Source organism: Chiroxiphia lanceolata, chromosome 7 (assembly GCF_009829145.1).
Source record: "Chiroxiphia lanceolata isolate bChiLan1 chromosome 7, bChiLan1.pri, whole genome shotgun sequence".
NCBI lineage: Eukaryota > Metazoa > Chordata > Aves > Passeriformes > Pipridae > Chiroxiphia > Chiroxiphia lanceolata.
The window spans coordinates 17,992,157-18,016,596 of NC_045643.1; the positions used below are offsets into that span (position 1 = coordinate 17,992,157).

The following is a 24,440-nucleotide window of genomic DNA, read 5'->3' on the forward strand; positions in this document are numbered from 1 at the left end:
AAACAAGTTTTGTTTTTTAAACTTGCCATACAACAGCCTTGTATGTTTTAGAATTCTGCAAATAGGAAGAAAAACTCAAAGCATTATACTGGTGCATGAAGCGTCTGTGGCAAGCTTTTAACAAGTGTGGAAATGTTAGTGATATTGTTAAGTTTCTAAATACTTGAGTGCTAAACTTTAAAGTACTTTTCGTCTGTGCATTTCAGCTTACTTTACATAAAGGGAAGCTGAAGTAAAATAGCTGTCTGAGGTCATACAGCAGGTTGTAGACTAATGATAGAGCTCAAAAATATATTAAGATTCTGACTCCCTTTGAAGCATCCTTTCTGCCAAACTTGTTTATTTGGTCAAGCGGTATGTTTTTAAAAATCTTTCTATTGTTGTTAAGTGCCTGATAGCTCTGAGATTTGTTTCGTAATACTGGATGCATACAGCACTGAAAAGTATAAACATACATATTGAAAAATGAATTACATTTTATCAATTGCTTCCTTTCCTATGTTCACCTTGAGGTTGTTCTCATTGTAAATCTGGAATTGTGCACCGTGAGGAGGGGTTGTTCACTTAGGATGAGCAGTACTAGGTCTGACAGGATACTAGAATGGTAGTACAGGACAAATGGTTCCTGATAGTTCAAAATGGGCAAAGCAGTTTTGAAATGGTATTTCTTTATTCCTGTTAAATTAATCTGTTGTTGCGTTTACGTATAAGAAGCTTTTCAGGGCAGGGCAGATGCAATTCAAGAGAAGCCAAAATCTTAAACCAAATCTGAATATAAGCTCACTCACTACTTTTCATACATGCAGATAGGCCCCTCCTACATATCTTCTGTGAGTTAGGTTATAGCATTCTGGTAATTTTTACACTCCTACAACATAACTCTTGAATGATTCAGAATATTTTGGGTGGAAACTAAATATAAATTGGAGGAGATACCTACAGCAGCTGAACTAGAGACTGGATTTAATTAAGATGACCTTAATAAAGAGAGAGGAGGGACTAAAGGCCCTGAAATACATTCCTTGTGGAAAACAGAAGGCCAAAAGGGATTAGTGCAGTAAAGATTTTTTTTTTCTGGTCCCCTGAGTTTATCTTATCAGAGGATGGAGGAAGGAGCTAAAAAGCCTTCAGTTGTAGGTACCTCATAATGAAAATGAAATCTATATGCATAGATAGCGACATAAGCGTCTTCCTGCAGTTTGTGATGCTCCTTCCTTTCTCAGGAGTATAGATGAATCAGTTTGATATCTGTGTATTGGTGATAGTGCCTAATGTAGTGATGGGGAGGCAGCCTTTTCCCAGTATGTTCTATACCTGGACTGCAGTTCTGTCTGCTGAACATCTGGTAGAATTTTCAATCCATGCAAAGAGATAGTAAAAGTTAAACTAAGTACTTCCTCTTAGAAGTGTTTGAAGAGCCTGCATGTGTAGGGCTAGTGGCACCGTGGTTTGGGGGTTGTTTTGTTACTGTTTTACTGACTGCCACTTGCTTCCTAGGAGCTGGCAGGGCTGGAGCCCATATGCTGGGCTAGCACACTGCTTTCCTGGCTGAAATGGAATGCTGCAGCTGCTCCCCAAGAGACCAGCAGTATGATTTAAAAGCAACAGCAAAACTCCCATAGGAATGTAGGGAATATTGCGTGTATGGGATTTGGGAAGAACTGGAGCAAATGTGATCTTGTTTGTTGTGATCTAGTTGTCTCTGCTTTAAACCCAGGGGTTGGGACGGATGACCTTCATAAGTCCTTTCCAACTGAAATTATGCTATGATTCTGTGTTGGTATCTGAGTCCAGGCCTGCTGTTTGAGTGGACTTTGCTGTTATGCCACTGACAGGATTAGTGGCAAAGTAAAAAGACTAATGAAAATGGCAACTGCTTGTAATGGAAAACACATGAAAACAATTGACAGAATTAAACTCAACCCTCTTCTTCTTTCCATCCTGTCAATGTCCTGGCAGGCTGTCTCTAGTCCACAAGGTTTTCAGCTCCGCCCAGGATTCTGGTTAGAACTGTATTTGCTTTTGAATGAGAGGCCCTAACAGGCATTACTTTCGAATCTTGTCTCTCTGTGCGTTGATGAAGACTGAAGTCTTTCAGCTTTGATTCCGTGATTTATTCTGCCTATGATCAACCAGCATCACTGTTTTGTGTGTTGCTTGCTGCTTTTTGATTTTCATGTACATGGCCTTGAATTTGTTTACCTGAGAATCTTCTCCTCAGTTGCCATACTGCTGCGTCCGTGGTTTGTTCAAATGCTTGCCTTGAATATTGCTGCCTTCTAGTATGTGTGAAAGCCTTGCTAGGATGGTATGCACTAATGCTTGACCTAGAATGACAGCTCATGTTTTGGTCTCTCTGGATGTCTTTCCCTCTCCTGGGAATTTAAAGTCTGAGAAGTTTTATTTTGGGTCTTGCTTTTGCACTATTTATCGTTGACTAATAATTCTACTTCCAACTGTCAGATTTAGGATTCTTTTTCGTTTAGTTATAAATACTCTAGTTTCATTCCAGTTTAAACATCTGCGAAGATTTTAGCATTAGGTGAAAATGAGAAACAAAGCAGAAGGTGGCAGAGCTGTGCATAGGGGTGAAAACGAAAAAAGCAAACAGATTTAGGTCAGACAAAGCGTTGATGGTCAGCTGTATGGTTGGCACGATCAGATAATTGTTTAAGAAGCTGTAAAGCTGAGATGATAACCAGTTGTTTGTGTTCTCTTACTTCATTGTAATGCAAAGCTAAAGACTCACTTTAACTATCACACTCCCAAGAGCATTCTTATGGTTGTCTGTGTGGCACTGGCATAGGTGAGGATACAGCGCAAGACTGATGGGAGATTGTTTGGGGGGTCTGGAAGGCGGGGGAATTGGGAAAAGCGCAGGCTGGCTGGTAACTGTGGGCTCTGGCAGCTGCCAAAGAACGGGAGCTGTCAGAAATGACTGCCCCAGTTGTGGTATGTAGTTGCATCTAGTGTGGTGCTGGGTACGCTAATTCTCTAGTCTTAAAAAAAAAAAAAAAAAGGCTGAGGGGAATTATTTATATGATTTATTTGTGCTGTTGCTTACCAACATGATGTGGAAAACATTTGGACAGCTTAATAATTAGCAATATGGGGAAGATGAGTATCATTTATCTGGTATAGACAAAGCATTTCTTTGTATCTTTTACAAATAAAGGTTACAGTGTTTTAAGACTGCTTTGGCATAACTTGAGCTTTAGAATTGAATATCACTACTTCACAGAACTTAATGAAAATCTGGAATTCCAGTTTGTTTATGCCTCAGAACATTACTGTAACCATCTGAGATGCACCTAGCTCAACCTCAGTTTGGGGGGAAATACTAGTAGTGGTGATAGCATAGAGAAATTGGAAGGCATTTTAAATTTCATGTTTTCCACTAGGCAAAAATATGCATGAATGCCACGTGTCAGAGTTAACTATACCACTTGGTTCTCTGGCCTGTATAATCATTTTGAGAAAGTTCAGAATTATTCTGACATCCATTTTTTCCTTTGTGAGTGATAAGATAGCTTCCTGATGCCATGTTTCTGGATGTGAACGGGTGTACCATAATGTGTTCAACCACTATAGAAAAGTCTGCCTGAAATTGTCTTGCTTCTCTTTGTTTTATACTTTTGCAGAATAAAGAAGTTTCAGGTAGAATGTAGTGACTAACAGTGTATTTCCCCTGCTGCTGTCCAGGGGAACACAGTCTTTCTAGTACTGGATTAGAACCAAGTATAGAAGTTCTTCTAGAAGAAGTTGCTTTAAGGATGTTCTTTAAAAAAATTATGTTTTATTTCTCTTTATAGTTTTGGAGAAAGTAAGAAAATGTACATTTTAAAGCATCTCCATATTTGAAGGCAGCATAAACCAGAAAGTTCTCTCTGTAATTTTAAACATTAGTAAGAAGTCTAAGATTTCATAGAACAGTTGAGGCTTGGAAGGAGTCTGGAGAATATCTGGTCCTCTCCCAACTTGCTCAAAGCAGGTCAGTTAGAGGAGATTGCTCAGGACTGTGTCCAGTGAGTTTTGAATACCTCCACGGATGGAGACTCCACAACTTCTCTGGGTAGCCTGTTCCAGTGTTTGATCCACCCTTATGGTAACAAAAAAAAAAAAGTTTTTTCCTACATTATGGGGGACAGAGTCAAAAGCCTGACTGAAGTAGTGATAAATAATATTCCTTGCATAACCTTATCTACCAAGCCAGTCTTCTGATCATAGCCCATTGTCAGGTTAGTTACTTAGTTATTTCTACTTTCTAAATCTAGGCTGGCTACTTCTGATCACTGCCTTCTCCCCTGCCACACCCCCCAAATTTATTTGAAGGCTAATTTTTTCAAGGTTATTTTCAAGGTTATTTGCTCCATTGCCTTCCCAAAGATCAAGTTCAGTCTGACTGATCTCAGGTCCTCCTGTCTTGTCCCACTTGATGATTTGAATGAGCTGAGTTTTAACCTGAGTTAAAAGCACAAGGATAACAAACCATTTCACACAATGCTAATTTCTAGTTTGGCATGTAGTTATATTGAGATTTATACACATATATAGATTAATAATTAATAAACAAATGAAGTTACCTACAGTCTTGTTAAAAACGTCTCCTTGTTGCCATGTTTCATTCCTTAGTATTGCAGCTTCCTTGTTTCTTCTAACATCAGGAATATTGTATTGTCTTAATTTGGGCAGGTTCTGAACTTCTGCTGATTGATAAAAAGCTACTGAAATTTTGACTCCAGTTGTCCACGTTAAGAAAAAAGATGATGTTCTTTAAAAGAGACACAGATGTATTTCACCAGATTAGCGTGTATTTTAAAGTAACATTTTAAGCAGGCCCAGATAATACTTTTTCCCTGAAACATTCTTTGTTTCTCTAAACATTTGATTTGGGCACATGTATTTCTCTGAATTGAGTGGCTTCATTGGCAGAGGGCTGAAACATGCAACAGAATTAATTTGCCTTAACAAGCAGCTTTGTGTCAACTGAACCACAGTGGCGGATGTTTAACATGGTTTTAACCTATGGCAAATACAAGATAGAATGTATTAGCTCATACTTTAATGAAAGAGTCGAAGCAAATGCATTTTATCTAGTATTTGTAATGACCTAAGAATGCAGAGATAGTTTACTGTAGCTTGGTAAACACATGGTATTAAACTCATGCATTAGAACCCTAACTCTTTCATAAAACAACAATTTGGATGAGGCAGTGTCCAATCTTCTTCTTTTGGTATGTGATTTTTAAATGTTTAGGAGCTCATGACTCATTATCTGTCCACCTCTGCTCATTTTGTTGATGCTTTTGCTCCAGGACTAAATGGGGCAAAAGTGACTTTCCAAAAAGTGCAGTAAAAAGCAGTCTACAATAGACCAGCAGAGATAAGCATTCAGTTGTTCTTTAGCAATAAAATACTGATGGCCAAAGGCATGTACCCAGTTGGTCACATTTGACATGTTGAAATTCAGGTGTCTACAACCTGGCAGGTTCTCACAGGGATATTTCTTCCCATTCCAGTTTTACTTTGGTGAAGGATATTTTATTTTTTATAACCCAAGTTCTATCATTCAGTATGGTTTAGATCACTTTTAAAAGGTATTTTATCTTCTGTATGCCTTTCTTTTATCTCCTTCCACATTTGGCTTAATGTTACTTTAATTTTCTCTAAACACATTGAACAAGACAATTATTAGATTTTTATTTATCATGACCCCTGATTCTTCAGGGATGGGATTTTTGGCTCAGAGACATCTATTTATTTTACCCACTAGAAATTATACAAGGCCTGTTAAAGGATCAAAAGACAGGCTGAACAGCGGTTGTTGCTTCCACTCTTTGTTGGTACTTGACCTTTCTCCAGGTGGACATATCATTTGATTTTAATTCTTCCCATGTCTCATGTCAGCTACTCTCTTTGCTCTGTTCCTGTCTCTTTCTCTTGTTTCCTGATGCTGCTTCCAGTGAATTCCCCGTTGCTTCCTGTTCTCTCCTCCTTGGCTGGCTAGTGCTGAACTTTCCTCAGATCTTTGTCCCTTCCTCTTGAAACGGAGCCTTTGGATTGCAACCGTCCAGCCTTCTCTTAAAGGAACAGCTTCCAAATAGCTGCTGCCTGAGCATCAGTTGATAAGGAAAAGAGCTGTTGCCTTATCTCTGCCCTCTTAAGTATATTTCACGGATGGCTGAGAGACAACAAATAAAACTGGGAGGATTTCAACTACCTTGTAAAGATCAGTAAACAAGTAGGCTGCAGATGTTACTGCTCATATATCAGTTGCAGAACTTTTGAGTTACTACCAAAATGCTTAATTGCCTGAGGATGCAAAGAAAGGTTACTACTCTTTAGTTAGTAGGAAAGAAGTCCAAGAAATGTCCTACTAGCCCATCAGACTTTGAGAAAGGGTATAAGAGTCAATCTTGTTATGACAGGTTGATGACCATTTGAGGTTAGAGATCATCCTTAAATACTCTTTACCATGCAGGTTTTTTTCATGCTGTAATGCTAGTAATTTCAATAGCTGCCAGATAGCTTCTTGAAAGCCTCACCCTTTTTTTGCCCCTCCCTCCTCATGATTCGTCTGCTGGTGTCTGATATAGCCAGCTGTAAGAGCAACATGTGAATAACAGGCATTTAGTGCTGTGTGTAGCAGTGGCTTCATATCCTCATGCAGAAGTTCAGGCTGCCCTGAACTTCTCCATGGACTGACAAGTACATCTACTAGAAGAGTGGCTCTATTGTGCTAAAAGTCTTACAGAGCAGGATTTGAGGGAAGATTTCACTAGATCGTGAAAAGGTGAGAAGAGATGTGTGCCTAACATGAAAATGGCAATATGGGAATCTACATGTTTTGGAAATACAATAACGTAGGTCACTTCCATATCATGAAGGAGACAGATTCCCTTTGAACTATTTCTGTGGAGGATGTTCATATGTGTTACATAGGAGTACACACAGACATGCTATTGCATACTAGATCAGTCCAGTTTTAGCCTAAGCATGCAGCATTTGCTTGTACATAGTTTTATATCAGTGAAGAATTATATCAGACTTGTAATGGTTTCCATTACTTTTTCTTTCTCTTTTGTTCTAACAGCTACTATCAGCACGTTATATTATACATTTATTTTATAATTACACACTTAAAACATATAACAGTCATATTTTTGCTTTTGATGTTTTCTGACTGATGTTTTACCTTGTAACTTTTATGGGTGTTTTGTTACTTTATAAAACCTTCAGTTAATAAGTATTTATATGCTTGTGAATTGAGTAGTTATGAACTTTCTTAGCAGCATTTCAGCAACTGGTAACTGTATGTAAACAATATTAAATGCAAATGTATAAAGCTCATGTGATAGCAGAGGAAAATGGAATTTTTTGCCACCTTCTAGATAAGATATATGATATGGAATATTACTTTTTTTTTCAAATATCATAAGTTACAAACTTGACAGACTAAAGGATTTAAATATATTCTGTAAATGACAGGTTAATCAGTATAAGAGGAAAATAAAATAATAAAAGGAATTACAATTACTCCTTTTACTCCTTCTTTTCCTTGAAGCATTAAGGCCATAAAATTAGTTTTGTTCTGATGATGCTGTATCTGTTTACTAATAAACTACATGTAAGGTTATGAATCACACATGAATCAGAGTATCTTGAGTTGGAAGGTACCCACAAGGATCATTGAGTCCAACTCTAAAGTGAATGGCCCATATCTTTGAGGGCTAAAGAAAACCAGCATTCTTTTTTTTTTTCACAGTCATTATTTGTACAGTTCTTGAGAGGTATTTAGAACCAAGATATGTGTTTCCTTGTTGGAAATGAAGCTTGACAAGCACAGTGAAACTGTTTTTTAATAAGCACTCAAAAAATAGAATACTTTTTTTGTACATGTGAAGATTTTAGTGTTGTGGGCCAGAATAGGATAAGAAAGTGAAACGAGCAAAGTCCCATCCAGTGCTGTGGACTAAATTCACTCAGCTGCCACAGGATTCATTCAGGCTGGCTAAGTCTCAGTGCTGTGTTAGGAAAGAGTTAGATGAATGCTATATTTTGCATATTCAGGCTTTACTGTAAGTGAAGTCAGAATGCAGCATCACAAAGAAGTTGTGATATGCTCTGGTAATTTCCCTACCAGGAGTGATCACAGTATCAGTGCAGAAGGACAAACTAGAGGTTTTCTTTCTACGTCCTCTGGACTCTGACAAAGGGACTAAATTTGTTTCACAGAGCTGAATTGGTTGTAAGACAAGTTGGTTGCTTGTTGATAAATATTAAGTTATTCTATTGGTTTACTGTAGTGTGGTAGAACAGATAAAGAGAAACTTGATATTCTTTAGATTGATTATTATTTACAATATCAAGTTGGTTGACTATGCAAATCTGTGCTAAGCATTGCAGAATGTTAAATCTAATTCTTAATACCCTATTCTGAAAAAGCTTGCTTTGGTAAAGAAAGGTAAGTGCTTTTTACCTTTTCTTTGCTGAATAAAATCCAGTAGCATACTAGGTTCTTTTAACCATCTAGGGGGGCTGTTCTGAAACACTGGTCTTTTCTGTTGTTCCAACTTAATTAAGAGAGATTCCCCCCCTCCCCAAATGATACATATGACTAATCCAACCCTGATATCAGTGTAAAAATCCTTAGTCTAGAAGCCTTCTTCCCTAGTGAAACAGTAACTCCTATAAACTTCTAGATAGTAGGACTTTGTGTTAGTGTAACTTAACTGAGGCTGTCCAGTCTTTTCAGCTGTGTGACTGTGTCACCTCTTAACATTCTCTGTACTGCTGAGAGTCACAACATGCACACTTATATCGTATATAACAGAGTCAAAAGGCAGTGGAGCTCCAGGAGATATAGGCAGCACTGGCTGCATGGCGATTCCTCCACTTCTGTGTGATAGGTGCCAGGCTGGGTGCAGAGTGTAGCTGAGTCCTGGGGTAAATTGGTGCTGAGAGCTCCAGGAGCCCCTGCCAGCTCCCTTCTTCCCAGAGCCAGGGGTTTAGATTACCCAGCAGCCCTACCCCCCCAGAATAACCCTGCTGCTGATCACATGACATAGCCATGACATAGGAGCTGTGTTTGAGAAGTTTGCAAGCAATGTGCAGCTCAAAACCTACAGATTGGTTACCCTGAGTTAGGCATTAGCTCACTTACAAAATCTGTATTTCATAATTTTAAATCCGGTTGCTGATGTTCATACAGGCTGTACTGCATGTTTTCCAGTAGTGTATCAATATCTAGTGTTGAATTGCATGATTGGTCTAACACATAGTCTGTACATCACTTGTTTTAATTTTGTCTTTTCTTTTTTCTTTTTATTCAGACAGGGGATTTGGCTTCTGTGCAATTAGCCGGAACTCCAAACAGATGGGAGGTCTTGTCTGCAGCTCCTACCACTATAAAGGACGAAGCTGGTAATATAGTACAGATTCCAGGTGCTGCCACAGTAACTTCAAGTGGGCAGTATGTCCTTCCTATTCAGAGTTTGCAAAATCAACAAATCTTTTCTGTTGCACCAGGATCAGATTCGTCGAATGGTACAGTGTCTAACGTACAATACCAAGTAATACCCCAGATCCAGACAGCGGATGGTCAGCAAGTTCAACTTGGCTTTGCAGCCTCTTCTGATAATAGCAGTATAAATCAAGAAAGTGGTCAAATTCAGATCATTCCTGGCTCTAATCAAACCATCATTGCCTCTGGAACATCTTCAGCTAATATTCAGAATATCTTATCTAGTCAGTCTGGTCAAGTCCAGGTTCAGGGAGTTGCAATTGGTGGTTCATCCTACCCTGGCCAAGCACAGGTAGTTGCTAACGTCCCTCTTGGACTGCCAGGAAATATTACTTTTGTACCCATCAATAGTGTCGATCTAGATTCTCTGGGACTTGGCAGTGGTTCTCAAACCATGACAGCAGGCATTAATGCAGATGGGCACTTGATAAATACTGGACAAGCCATGGAGAGTTCAGATACTTCTGAAAGGACTGGTGAGCAAGTTTCTCCTGAAATTACAGAAACCGCGACCGATAATGACTTATTTGTGCCAACGTCATCTTCATCACAATTGCCCGTTACCATAGACAGTTCAAGTATATTGGAACAAAATGCAAATGACTTGACCACAACCAGTGCTCAAGTTCATAGTTCTGATCTTCAGGGAAATTACATCCAAACGTCAGTCTCTGATGACACACAGGCTCAGAATATTCAGGTCTCCACAGCACAGCCAATTGTACAACACATACAGCTACAAGAATCTCAGCAGCCAACCAGTCAAGCCCAGATTGTACAAGGTATTGCGCAACAGACAATCCACGGTGTACAAGCAAGTCAAAGTATTTCTCAGCAGGCTCTTCAAAATCTTCAACTGCAGCTGAATCCTGGAACTTTTTTAATTCAGGCACAAACAGTGACCCCTTCTGGGCAGATAACCTGGCAGACGTTTCAAGTGCAAGGAGTTCAGAACTTGCAGAACTTGCAAATTCAGAATGCACCTGGTCAACAAATAACTCTGACCCCTGTGCAGACTCTCACTCTTGGCCAAGTTGCAGCAGGTGGGGCGTTGACGTCAACTCCAGTTAGTCTAAGCACTGCTCAATTGCCAAATCTACAGACAGTTACAGTAAACTCTATAGATTCTGCTGGTATTCAGCTGCATCAAGGAGAAAATGCTGGCAGTCCTGCAGGTATTTATTTTACTCTTTTTGCAGAAAATTCTTTTATATTACTGCATGTCGTTGGTTTAAATGGTGATTATCGGAACATGATTGTTTTGCTGTGGAAGCCTACATAATACAGTGGGTTAAGCATAGTGATGATAGGTTTTATTTGACAGTACTGTTCCATTAGAATGGTAGAACATAGCCCTACTTCACTTCTTTCATATAAGCTCCTGTAACTCCAACTGGTCCTATTTGTTAACAGCACTTCAGTGTTTATAGATGGTTACAAGACTTACCATACAGAAGATCTGCATACTAAATTGAAAGAGGGGAAATCTGGCTTTCAACTGCCACTATTCTAAGGCATACCCATCATAAGCATACCCATTCTTTCTAGTCCTGAGTAGATGAAGTTTCTGTGGAAAATCCAAAGATATCTGTTGATGCAATTTTTTTCCCTTGAAAATTTTCAGACCCCCTGTGGTGCTGTTATTCATTTGCTCTTTTGTTCAACTCATTTCCTGCTGATTTAGTATCAGTGTAACTATGATGTAGGAAGCTCATGTAAGCAGAAGTGAAACAAGCATGTAAATATCAAAATGGAGTCTGTGCTTAAGGACATGTGTGAATTCCAGTACTACTTATTTGCAGTATATTTCAGAATGTACAGTCATGAGTGATAATTTCACAGCGTGTTTTATCTCTGTAAGCAGAGAAGAAGTACTGTTTTCTTAAAATAGGTGTTTCTTATGTGAGAAAAAATAAAAATGCTTGTTTATCTTGGTAAATTTCATACAGTGCATTCCAAATTTCAGGGCATTTTCTGTTTCCAGTGAGAAAGTCTTTGTCTCCATCATACTTGGTTACCTGTGTGGACATGGGGTACAGACATCAGTAACAAAAAGCACGTATTGTGCATGTTAATACAGGTAAACTCAGATGTCAGAATCTAAATCTTGGAAAAAGGGCCTGTGGCTAATACCAAATACAAGAAAGTTGAGAACTTATTTCTGAGATTTATGTTTGGTATGTAGCTAATATTATTGCTTGTGAAGAAATGTAACAGAAACTTGAGAAGAAAGATAGAAAGGAAAAGGAGAAAGGAAGCAAAAAAAAGACGTGAAAAAGAAGTTGAGCCTGCTCTGTGCCATGTGTATCACTTTGTCTGTTGATGGTTCTTGAGAATATTTCAATGGTGTTCATAATAAAATGCAAGGGAGTTCCATCAAGGATTCTTTAACTGTATTTTCCTATGAGAAATTTCACATGGGAAGGCAAGAGATTAAATGGATATATGAAATGTGATTAAATAGACAGAAGTACTAGATGAATAGCAGAAACTATTGCCTGAAGTGAATAGCTATAAATACCTGATTATATTAAAGATGAGGTGGAGATTTATAGTGACATTCTTCCTACTTGTCTAGAAGTAGTAAATGGACTGGAAGGTATTAAAACTACCATCCCCTAAATTTGGGAAGAATGTAATTGGTCCCTCTTTATGTTAGAAGAAACTCACTTTTTCAAAGTAACAGAAAGCATTGTTCTTCCTCTTCTTGTTTATAACCCTTCACAATATAGTATGGCACCCTTTCTTTTGGTGAAAAATAAATATGCAGGTACTGCCCGAGGTCCAGATAATGTATTTTGCTCTATTAGCAGTGTAGCTGTGAAAACAGTAGGTTTTGGATTTTGGTTGTTACAGGCCATTGTGTGAGAGGTGTTCTTCAAGGCTCACTTCACAGGTAAGTAGCAGGGGACATCTTTACTGTACTCATGAATGTGTGAGAGATTAAAAATGTCTATACCTAGGTCCTATATTTTATTTGCATAATGGAAAGCCACCAGAACCCCTAATACAAAGCCAACAGCTCTGTCCAGTAAATGTACAGTTTTCTTTGAAAAATGTCCAGTAATTATTTTTCTACCAAAATGTCCACTTTACCAGGCATACATATGCAGAGACTTCTGTTGCACTGAATTTCTCCTGAGAAGTCTTGGCCGAGCGTTTTTTAATCTTCAAATGTTAATTAGAGCTCATATTCCTCATTGTGCTTAGTGTTGTCCTGTGGTGGCAAAGGGAAGGGTATTGGTTAGTCATAGCTGAAACTCTCTTCAGCATTGCTTTTCCAACAAAAGCTGTATCAAATAGTATCTACTGTTAAACACTGGCAAAGAGATATCTTTCCCTCCTGTGTTTGGCTTCAGTCTTTTGATCTTGAGAGGAAATTAAACCCTGAGAAAGCTCTCTAGTAGTCTGTTCCTTTTGTTGGCAGTCGTAATAAGATACTGTGTTGTATGTAACAAAAAGAGCGATTACATGCACAGTTCACATTACTCCTTAGTGACTTACTTCTTCAAGAAAGGTTTTTTTAGCATGTTTATCTTGATTTTTTTCTTAAAACATTTAATATAAAGTAGTGTTTCTTTTGAAAAATATTGGGTACTGAAATGTACCGGCTTGGTTTTCGTATTTCTGATCCTGTGAGTTTTGTCAATTCGGAGGAATCTGTAAGTTTTTGGATTCCTGCCTGCACTGCCCTTTCTCCCTCTGCCGTTGTCTGGACAAAGGAAACTTACTGTGTCAATCAAAATATAATCATAATAGCATCTCAGCTAATTTAGGAATGTACTGAATCACAGTTTTGGATTGGCTATTTCCTGGGAAAAAAAAAGGCAATTTACCAGCTCTTATATAGGTTGCTTAACGCTTTATAGGATGCTGGATACATTTTTTTATATATACTTCTTTTGACTATTCCAGTACCATCTGAAGAAACTAGAAATTACCTGAAAGAAAGTAGCATTGGCTTGAGAATGGACTTTGCTACTTATCAGCCCAGACACGCTCACCTGGAAAGACTCATTTATTTAATAGAAAAAAACCCTCTACAAACAGTTTTCCAGATTGGTCTACAGATGGAATCAAGTCAAAGGGATTCCTTTCAAGAGTTGACTCAAAGTGTCACTGCAAAACTGGGGTCTGCATTTCTACATCTTTCTTCCACAGCTCCTCCTCTGCAAGAGTGTACACAGCTCCTTGTCGGACTCATCTGCCTGCTGCCATTGAACTTGCAGTCAGGGCTGTTGGTCAGCTTACACCAGTTGATAATGAGTGGGAGTGGTGGCTGTTTGTGGTGGTGACTTCATTCCATTCCTGCCAGGTATCTTATGCTGGAGTAATTTAGCTACTGTAAATTTGACCAAAAATACCTGACAGTTTTCAGGTAAATAGTTTGCCCAGGTGACAATTTGTCTTTCATCTACTGATATCTTGTGAGGCTTTGGGCTAACATCTGTTTCATAAAACAGTCTAAACTCCCAAACAAGCAAAATTGAAACAACCATCCCTGCAAGTAAAACTGTGAATGCTCCATTTTTAACGTTTTAATGCTTCTGATGAGATAGCTATGCTTTAAGTAGTGTTCTGCACTTTCTTCTGGCATTTAGAACTTTTAAAAAATTTTGGCTGGTTTTCAGTATTACACAACTTAGTTTTTTCTCTTCCTTTCTAAGTTCCAGTTTTTTAGCCTTTAATTTCAGTTATGCAGGTTTCCCTTCTAAGGCATTCTTTATACCAAGCTTTTGAGACAAGGGCATGTTATTATTATGAAATTAAATCTGATTTTAAAAAGTCTTGTGAAATGCGTGAAGTAAACTGAAACAATGATGTTGAGTAAATATTTTCATCTCACAACATCTGTTTAGGGCTATCCAGTTTTCATTTGAGGCATTTAGTTTGCATGTTGTAGAATCAAAACAGTTAAAAACAATTCCCCTACTGTTTTATTTTTTATATGAAAATTAAAATTGGAAACTGATGAATTTAAGTTAGTGTGGGAATTAGAGCTATTTATGTACCAATCTTGTGTAATAGTTTGCTTACAGCATGCTTAAATTAATTCCTTATTTTAGCATCATTTTCAAAGGAAATAATAAATTGTGGAAGAATTAGATGATCATGCTGTATGTGTTTCAGAATCTTGCTTATAACAGCACATAGTAATTATCTCAATTGAAGTGTAAGAAAGTTAGCAGAACTATGGTTAGTCTGGATAATTTTTTAATGCAAATCTATTGCTGTGGAGTAGAATTACATTTTTTTTTTCAAATTCTTGAAAAGATTGAATTGTTGCATCCTTCCTGTTCTGTGCTTCATGTGCTATTCTGCTCTATGTTCCAAAACAGCTCAGTCTTCCTCAATTTTCTTACAGCCTCTAGTGGTGAGGTGAAACTTCGTTGCACAAATGTACCTAAGTAAACATCTCTCATGAATGCCAAGTGTCTGGGCGTGCAACTTAGATTCTCAAGGTTAAGGACAATAGCCTGACTTATCTTAGTCTCAGATATCCTCAGGATGTTCACAAAAGAATATATTACCCAGTTTCAGGTGCTCGTTTCTTTTTCGTTTTTCAAATACTCTTTTTGCAAATACTCCTGAAGCAAAAGGAAAACTCTAATACACCTGTAGGAGTGTGCAGCAAGTATCCATGAAGTGAAAGAGGGAAGGGATTTTATTTCCAGTACTGCATCAACTTAAAAAAGGCTAGAAACTCATCTGCTGTCTTTTTGCAGTCTCAGCACTTAGGTCCATTGTTTCAGGTTCTGCACAGTTTTCTTGCCTTTGGAACCTCTTGGGCACGATCACATACTTTGGTTCTGATCTCTCACATCAGAACAAAACTTATCAGTGCATCTGGTTTGTAAAAAGTATCTGAAGTTTCTTCCAAGGGCAGTGGCAGTCTTTTCATAATGCCAGGAATGCTCACCAGGATCCTAGCTGTGATTGCCCTCTTGAAGATCAGGCTGGGTTGTTGGTGGGTTGTCTTTCACTGCTTGGAGAAGGCACAATTTTTTTTTCAAAAGGTAGTAATTTCTAAGGACAAAAGGAGATAAAACAGACGTTGTCAGGGACATGTCCTTGTAATTTGTCGTATAGAAATGATAGTTTCTCAGTGTGCATCTAAACTTCATGTCAGTCTTTATTCATGTATTCCACATATGTTTTGTACTTCATTAATCAAAATGTTTTCCTTTGTCCTAATAAGTCACTTGCTGTGCAGAACTTTCAAGTATATTATATCAACAACGGTGTCATCATTGATTAAAAAAAATTTAGTTTTTAGTCTAATTGTTCACATAATCCCATTTTGAGTGACATTAATTCTTTCCTTACTTCTTTGAGTCTTTGATTATCCTCTTTCAGTATTATCACAGTACTAGCTTTTTTCTAACCCACTGGAGCATTCACATGGTCAAAGGCTTACAGCATTAAAACCACAGAGAGCTCTTCAGCCTTCTCTTAAAAGTGTTGAATGAAAATTATCCTAATCTGTTGATTTATTAAGTGTTTACTTCAGTATCTGTTTTTACATCTTCCTGACTTGTTGTCAGTGGGAAGCTTTTCATTCTCATCTAGTGATAGAACCATTGTTTGACTTTTGCCTAAACAGAAACACTTGCTGAACAGTTCTGTCTTCCTGAATTAGTGCTGACAATTCTGTTGTCTGGCTCTAGTAGCAGTCTGATACTCTTCTGGGTTGAAATACTTGATCCTGCTGCTCTGTCCTCTTGCTTTCCTTACATATTTATGGAATTCATGGCTTCTGTGTCAAGCATGATTGACTTCTTCCCCCTTTTTAGTTAATCCCTGCTTATATTTTCAACCGTGAGAAAACCAGAAAAAGGGCATGCTACAGCAGGCATTACTGTCTGTAAGAATCCAAAATCTTGAGGATCTGTAGATAGCACATCTCAAGGGAGTAGAGTTAATGTAGGGGAAGTAACTGTTCTTTGACGCATAATGTGTGTTGTGGTAGCACTGGCTTAAGTGCTTTCGTGATTCAAATTCTTAAATAATTGGCTTAGAATATTGTATAGGATCACTTGGAGATACAGTTGTGGCATTTCTTGCAAGGAAAAAAATCTCTGGTTCTATTTTAATCATTTTGCTGATACTGCTTGAATATTCAGCACTGTGAGGTCCTGCTCCTAGACTTGTACACACAAGTTGTTTTTCCTCAGAAAATTAAAATCTGATTTAGAGCTATTGAATCTACTTGACAGTCTGTCTTCTGAGTTGAGGTTCACCAGTATTTCAAGAAGACAATCTGTAGTGTATCTTATGTTGCCTTGTAATTTATTGTATAATAAAAATGCCTAAATTCACACCTAAGTTTTGGGGGGCAAATCAGAGTAAAAATCATTAACTCTGTTCAGTTTCCCATCTGAAAGACTTGCACAGCTGGTCAACTAGTAGAGGGAGTTTAATTTAGATAGTTTAATTTAGAAAGTTTAGTTTAGATGGGAATGAACAAGGATAGTGTCTAAGAAATTTGACCATCTTTATTAAAGCTTCCTCATATCTAGAGATTAAGGCAAGATGAGTCAAGGTACTGAGGGAATGTGGGTTGCACTGTAGAGAAAACAAAACAAAATTAACAAGAGAAGACAGAAAGGAAATGGGAATTCACATTTGTTTTCTTGGGAGAGGTAAGAAGAGAAGCCTCTATTCGGAAAAATAAATGAATAGACATGTCTGATTACAAGATGTTGAAATGGCAGACAGTCAATTTGTGATGCTGTGAGGAAATTGGTGTGAAGGTATGTTGCAGTGCTGCTGCAATCTGTTTTCAGTTGAAAGACCATATTTCCGCTTTCCGATCAGGAACTTGTAAAGCTTAGCTGAATAAAAAGGCTACCTTTGGAACAAAATTGTACACCAAGATCCCAATTTCCATCTGTTAGAGAAAAGTAAAACCTAAAACAAATCTAGAATGCTAAATAGGAAGAAGAATTTGAACAGAATATATGGGTTTCAGAATCTGTTGGCAGTTTAAAACAGTATCTTTGTCTAAATTTCATCTTCATACTTATCTAATACTAAGTCTTGAATTTAATTAAGAAGTAATAACATATAGAAATTTGAAGGCATGGAAATAAAATAGTAAAGAAAATGTAACCTTCATTTAACCTATGTCTAATTGGGAGAAGACAAAAAGTTGCCTCAAATTTACTAGTGTTTGTGTCAGCTTGTCATGACTTTAGGGATTATGTAATTCTTTTAGTTCCATTTTTTGCAGAATATGTGTAAAACCTGTCAGTTGAGGCTGAATTAGAACAGAACACATCTAGAAGAACACGAAGAGAGAAATGCAGTCTTTGGTATCTACATGAATTTGCATAATCTCAAATTCCATTGCATTGGAGAAGACTTAATCTTTTACTCTTCTCCATGGTTTGCCCTTTCAAACACCTTCATGAGTGGCATGCCCTCCTCCCTCCAAAATTAGTCACAGAATTTTACTTTATCTCTTGCAATAATATAAAATCTACTTGGAGGGCAACAGACGCATCAGTTCCAAGTACCTCATTTAAGGCAATTAAGGCACATTCACTATGAGTTTTGATGCAATCCACTCTCTGCTATACTATATCCTGGAGAGGCTAGATAAACACTAATCTATTGATGTTTCTTTAATTGTTTTTTATTTAAAGTATAATCTACATAATTAAGTATTAAGAAGTCCTGTTTGTATACTGGTAGTTTACGTTGTACTTTCTGTGTGCCTGGAGTAGAAGATAGTCCTTCTGAGGATTAACTAAAGCAATAGCTAGACTTTCTGTCTTACCAAGATAACCAGTAAACACAGCACAAAATTACAAACACAGTGCTACTTAGCCTTCATTTCAGTTTTGCATTTTTAAATAATAGTATTAAGTATTGTATGCCTATGTAAATTGTTATTTTCTCCAGTTCCTCAACTGTTAGGAGTGCTTTGTCTGACCCTCTTTTTTTTTTGGTCCCAAATAAATGTCTTAATTATGCCTCTACCATTATAAAGCTATCATGAGTCTTTGTGCTGCTGCAATAATGGGTGGTGATTGGGAGAGACTGGGAATAGAGACATACTGATAAAAGGAACTCATGATGAAGTTGTGAAATGAAACAAACACTGCATAGAAGAAGGTGTAAAGTCATGGATACTAGCATGCAGTAATAGACTTTCTGGGCATGCTTCTATTTTAGGTGTATCTCTGTTACTGGAGTGTGACTTTGGAAGGTCAGTATAATAGAAGAAATCATATCTTATATGGTATGTTTGACTTCAGTAGTGGAGTTGGGTCTTGGGAGCACAGATCCATACCCTAATTTGATCCATTCATCTTTGCTAGGACATACCTCTTTCAAATTATATATATGCAGTGTTAAGTGGACTCAGCTACTGACTTTGCAAACACACTAAATGTCCAATGTCTAATGTTAGTGAGATCATACTGAAATTACTTCTTAATACAGTGTGTTATTTTATTAACAGTACTTTAATTCTTATTTTAAATAAAACCAATTTATACAGTATATGCTTTGTGGAACCTTTGATTGATAAAAGAATTTTGAGTATGGGTGTGTAATGTATCCAGTCTAAAAGAACTGCTTGGAGACTTGCATTGGGCTGTGCTGGCAGCCTTGCTGCTTTGCTGTATTTGAATTCCTATTATGTGCCCTTTTGCATAAGAGTGAAGCAGGCTTTTGTTTTTTTCTAAAGTTACTCTAAGTGAATGTATTAATATACTTGATAGTATCCATTTGAAAGATAATTCTATAACTTTTTGATGTATACTGCTTAATATTGCTTATGTAAAATTAATTCTATATATACAAATTGTTAGAGATAATAAAATTACTTCATAGATGAGTCTCAGAAAATTACTTAATTTGGTAGGAAAGATAGTTTGGTGGCTTATGCAGAAGACCAGAAGTCACCACAGGTTTTCTGTGTCTTCAGGTGAAAGATTTGTTATGATGCCTGTCTGCAATTGTGAACTTGTTATGGTAACAGTGAAGCTTAGTGTGCAGGTGACTTTGAACAAGCTTACCACAGTAGTGCCACATGTGTAAAAGAGTCAGGCAAAACTGAGTGTGCTAGCTCCTGGATTCCCACAGTCAGAGCCTATCATATTCATGCAAGCTTAGTTTTGGCATTGACTTTTGCAGCCAAACCAGATAAATATTCTAGACTTCTCTGTTTCTGACCTGGAATTCTCTTCCCAGTATAGTGGTTTCCTAGAGAGTTACTGTACCATAGTTAGATTAGTGGTGAACAGCACAGTCCTGCAAATGGTTATATATGTGGCAAAAGAAGGCAAACTGGTGTTGGGAATGACTGGGCTGAGACCTTACTAGCATCAAGCAAATTTTTGTGACAAATTTTAGAGACAAATCCTTTGTCTCTAAACAGATGAATGCTTGGAGATGATTTGAAGGTAGACCACATAACTATTACTCTTTATGTATTTTATCATTGGTTTTCTTTCTTAATCTCTACGGGACAAGAGGCTCTTATGATATGACCCAGCTCATTTTTTCTCATATTTTGTAATGTAATCTGTGTAGTATGATCTTCATTACACAGATGATAGCTGATGCACTGACTCCCAGAAAGAACTTAAGAGTGGCCACAATGCTCAGTTAAAATTTCAGTGCTTAAGGATAAAAATCTACATGACAATTGAGTTTTTCGCTAGAGACAGTAGTTTCTTGAACATGTCCAGAGAGATAACACAGCCTTTAGTTTGAAAACTTCAACAAAAAGTTAAAGAAAAAAAAAACCTACAAAAATTATGGTGGTTTGCTTATTAGTTTGTGCTAGTGGCTAATCATTTTCATAGAAAAAAATACAAAGTAAGTTACTCAACTGAACAAGGGGTTGGGGTTCAGCTTTCTAAAAATTATATATCTAAACTGTCTTTTTAGAATCCAGACTTTAAGCTCATTGGGAATACAGAATAGTGTTTTGAGGGGAAAAGTGTTCCTATTAAAATGTAATTTGTTAAAATAATTGTTGTTTTGATGCTGTAATTAGTTCTTGGATTAGTTTGAATGAATGCTCTGTAGGGGAGAGGGTACACATACTTGCAAAATGTCCATCCTGTGAGGAATAACTAGGAGCTTTATGCATCCATGAAACTGCTAAGACCTATTTTGACTACTGGCACATCAAAATGTTGAAGTGGTTTGTGAGCTGCTTACCTCTGTCTAATGCTGAATAACATTGTTCCCTAAATGTTTTCTTCTCTGTATATTGTGGAAAAGACATAAATTTCAGGTGAGAAGGGAAAATGGAACAGAGACATAAATTTGTTTTCCTTAGGTATCTCAGTCTTTCTCAGACCAAAGCCTTTTATTAGGTTGATTTCTCATTTACTTTATATATCACTGTGCATACTGAAAAACTTCTGAAGACCATTGAGAAAGGCTGTTTCTTCTACTGCATGTGGCACTAATTGAGAAATTCTGTGGAAAGAGAAATGGCTACTCGGGATCATGTGAAACATGTGTTTACATTTTTTCAACCTCTGTCCAACCTCTTGTTCCTCAGTTTTTCCCAAGTTTCAAGCAAGCAATATTCTGGTGGCAGCGTTCCTCACCAAGAACAGTCAGACTTAAACTTTAATACTTCGTTATAGCTTGCCTTTAACTTTGAAATGTGCAGTAAGATAAACTTTTTAAATACGTTACAGGTTACAAGGGCACAGAAGCAATGTCAGTATGCACTAAAGGACATTGACTTCTGACTGACACAATGCTCTAAGAGCAAAAAGATTTGATCATTATGGTTTCCTTCTCTCTAATGGGCTACTTATGGATCTGTGTTTGTTCTTTTCCTCAGATATTAGGATTAAAGAAGAGGATCCTGATCCAGAAGAGTGGCAGCTCAGTGGTGATTCTACACTGAATACCAATGATCTAACACATTTGAGAGTACAGGTTGTAGATGAGGGAAGGGGACCAACCACATCAAGAGGGAAAAAGACTGCGACGAGTAGCATGCACATGTCCCAACTGCAAAGAAGGTGGTGGAAGGTATGTAATGTCCTATAATGCATATAATGATGAAAAACAAACAAAGGGTGAGGAAAAAAAGGAGCCTTTGTTAAAAGCAGTTGTCTGCAGTGAGAGGAAACTAAAGGCTTATGCAAAAGAGCTTATGCAATAAAGGACTACCACTTTTATTTATGGGCTTGCAGATGGACAGGCAGATTATTCCATTCTTTCTGAGTTACTCCACTGAGATTAGTTGAAAAAGTCTGGAGTTGGATGTCACCTAGTAAAACTGAGGGAGATAGAACATTGCCCTAAATAATATGAAAATTTGGAATATGAAATATTTTGGAATATGCACATCTGTGATTGGCTTCCTATCATATGTCAAGGACTTGATTAAATCCTGTGTTCCTGCATTTCCTCAGTGATTGAGCATTTTTTCCACAGTTTGATTGCTTTAGAGTGTTACAAAAATACAGTTATCCTAGTTTTCTTAGTCACTGGTTGCCTAGGAAAAACAAAGTTTGTATAATAACTCTAAATACTGAATTTTGAATTGTCTGTTTCCTTTAAATCAAAGTTAGTGGAGATTTAACTAACAAAGAGGTACTAAGTTCCAACTCATAAAACTTCAGAGTTGCATTGGAAGCCATGTTTTATTGTGCATCTCATTAAAGTATTATTCAAGGTTTTTTTATTATAAAGATTTTATTCTACTCCAAAACACTTCATTTTAAACATCTCAATTATGGATATAAGAGGGGAAGTGGGGATAATAAGCTGCCTTTTGCAAGTGAAAATATTTAGGTGTGTTTGTTCTTGGCAGAATTGTGCAGGGACTTCTTTCCAATACACTAAAATTTTTACATTTTGATAATAGTTTCTTTTCTAAAATAGAAGTCTTTATTTATTTGGGAACTGTAGTGCAAATTACTAAAATCTCTTTAAAGAACCTGTCCATGTCCAGTGGCACTAAGAGTTCTAATAGTACTGGCTGAATTATGTCTATTGTCCAGTCTCTTGTGAGTTCTTGCTGAATATCCTAGATATCTTCCTTGCAAGCACAGAGAGGTAATATCTTAGGCAGCCATGCCAAGTAAGTTTTAAGTGTTTAAGACAGAAACACTTAGATACATTTACATCACAAATTAAGCTAGTGAAAATATTTGTGGGTTATACAGCATCTTTGTCCATCAGTGTCCTCTTGTTAAATTTCTGTGGGTACTTCACTGCAACATGGCACAGACATTTCTAAGTTCTTGGTGAACTTTGGCTCTGCCATGAAGATCTGCCAGAAGTACACCCTGGGTTGAGATTTGTTTTAATTAGGGAAAAAACTCTGAAAATGTGATTTGCACTGCCTGTACTCCTAGGAGAGATTTCACATGCTTCATCTTCCTCATGCCCTATTCCAAACTACAGTGGCTTTAATTTAGAAATCTGTACTGCAAAATCCTCTTCCTCCTAAGTGGAGTTGCTGTAACACAAAAAAGTTGAAGCCCAAGAGGGAATCTTTTTGAGAGATGGTTTTGATGAAGTCTGGAGAAGGGTGTGGTCTGATTTGAAACTCAGATGTGCAAAACTCAGATGAGAGATAACAACTAGGATAAGTTTAGTTAGATGAGAATCTGAAATCCACTGTAAAGGAGGGGCCTGGGCACATCAAATGTACAAAGCAACTAGGAAAAGTAGGACAAGGAGTCAGGATGTGAGAGGAATTAGAACTGGAATAGAATGAAGGAGACCCTGGTAGGGAAACAGAAAAAGAGTGAAAATGCTTACAGTTGCTAGAGCAACTTTAGAATTCCTTTAGAGTCTAGGAAAAAGGAGTAAGCCCACTTGGAGGAATTTTTGAGCGCTGATCATGTTCTGTAGCTGCTACAGTTAACTTGTTTAGTGCTGTAATGCTGAGTTTTGATTTGTCTTTCAACTCTGCCGGTGACTTGCAGAGTTTCAGATAATAGGACATTTGTTTTGTAAATTTATTCCAATAGCATTCACAATTCTAAAATGTTGTTAAAGATACAAATTGAAAATTGAGCGAATGCTGACGTTAAGATATCCTGGGCAACTTTAATCCCTTGTGCATATACATTATCACTTAGTTTCTACTTACATGACTGCATACTTTTTTTTTCATATGATCCCAGTGCCATTCAGTGGATGGGATGGATGATGCACAGGGAGTGAGTGAATCAGGGCTGTGTAATGATTGTCACCTGCTTCACTTATTGCAGAAATTGGGAGGCGTTTAGGGAATGAGATACGGGACTGCAGCAACAGGGCTCTGAAGTTTTGGAGGTGTTTGTCTATCCACCCCACCTTGTCCACTGCAGAAGTACTGAATTCATTCCTGTAAAGAAGTCGATTGAGCTGAATTGTGAACATCTACAGTACTCTAAGAAAATATGCTTCTGCTATATTGAACTTGACACCTCAAGCTGGTGGGTGTTTGACAATTTTGGCCTTAATCTCTTTCTACCTCTTATCTGGATGTACAAAGTGATTGTACTAGTTCAAGTTCACTACACAGGAGTGTTACAAGATGATAAATCCATTAATGTTTGTGAATTGCTTAGACACTGTGAGTGAGTATTGTCAGTACCCACGGCAAGGAAAAAAAAAACTGGAGAAATGAATAATTCTGTATTAACATAGTACTTAATATGTTACTAGTAAGACAAGAAAAGCACATTAAATTGGTATGAAAAAATAGTGTTTCACTCAATTAATATTATTGCTCCTATGCACTAAATGGAGTAGGAGAAGGTAGTACATGGCTTCACATGCAGACTTCATCATCATTTCATCTATTGTATAGCCTTAGTTTTTGTATTTCTTGCATTTTGTATTTTCTGGATGCAAAGGGGAGTTGAGAGGTTCTTTCTGGGTTTTGTTGTTGGCCTTTTGGGGTTTTTTTTGACTCTTGATACAAGAATTG

At 37.4% G+C, this 24,440-nt stretch overlaps 1 protein-coding gene across 1 annotated transcript in view; it reads left to right on the forward strand.

The window, feature by feature from the left end:
• SP3 (Sp3 transcription factor) overlaps nt 1-24,440 on the forward strand; it is a 34,386-nt gene that overhangs the window by 2,000 nt on the left and 7,946 nt on the right. The window contains 3 exon segments of the mRNA XM_032692930.1: nt 9,333-10,698; nt 21,345-21,454; nt 21,456-21,538. Of these exon segments, the coding sequence (XP_032548821.1) occupies nt 9,333-10,698; nt 21,345-21,454; nt 21,456-21,538 (1,559 nt within the window).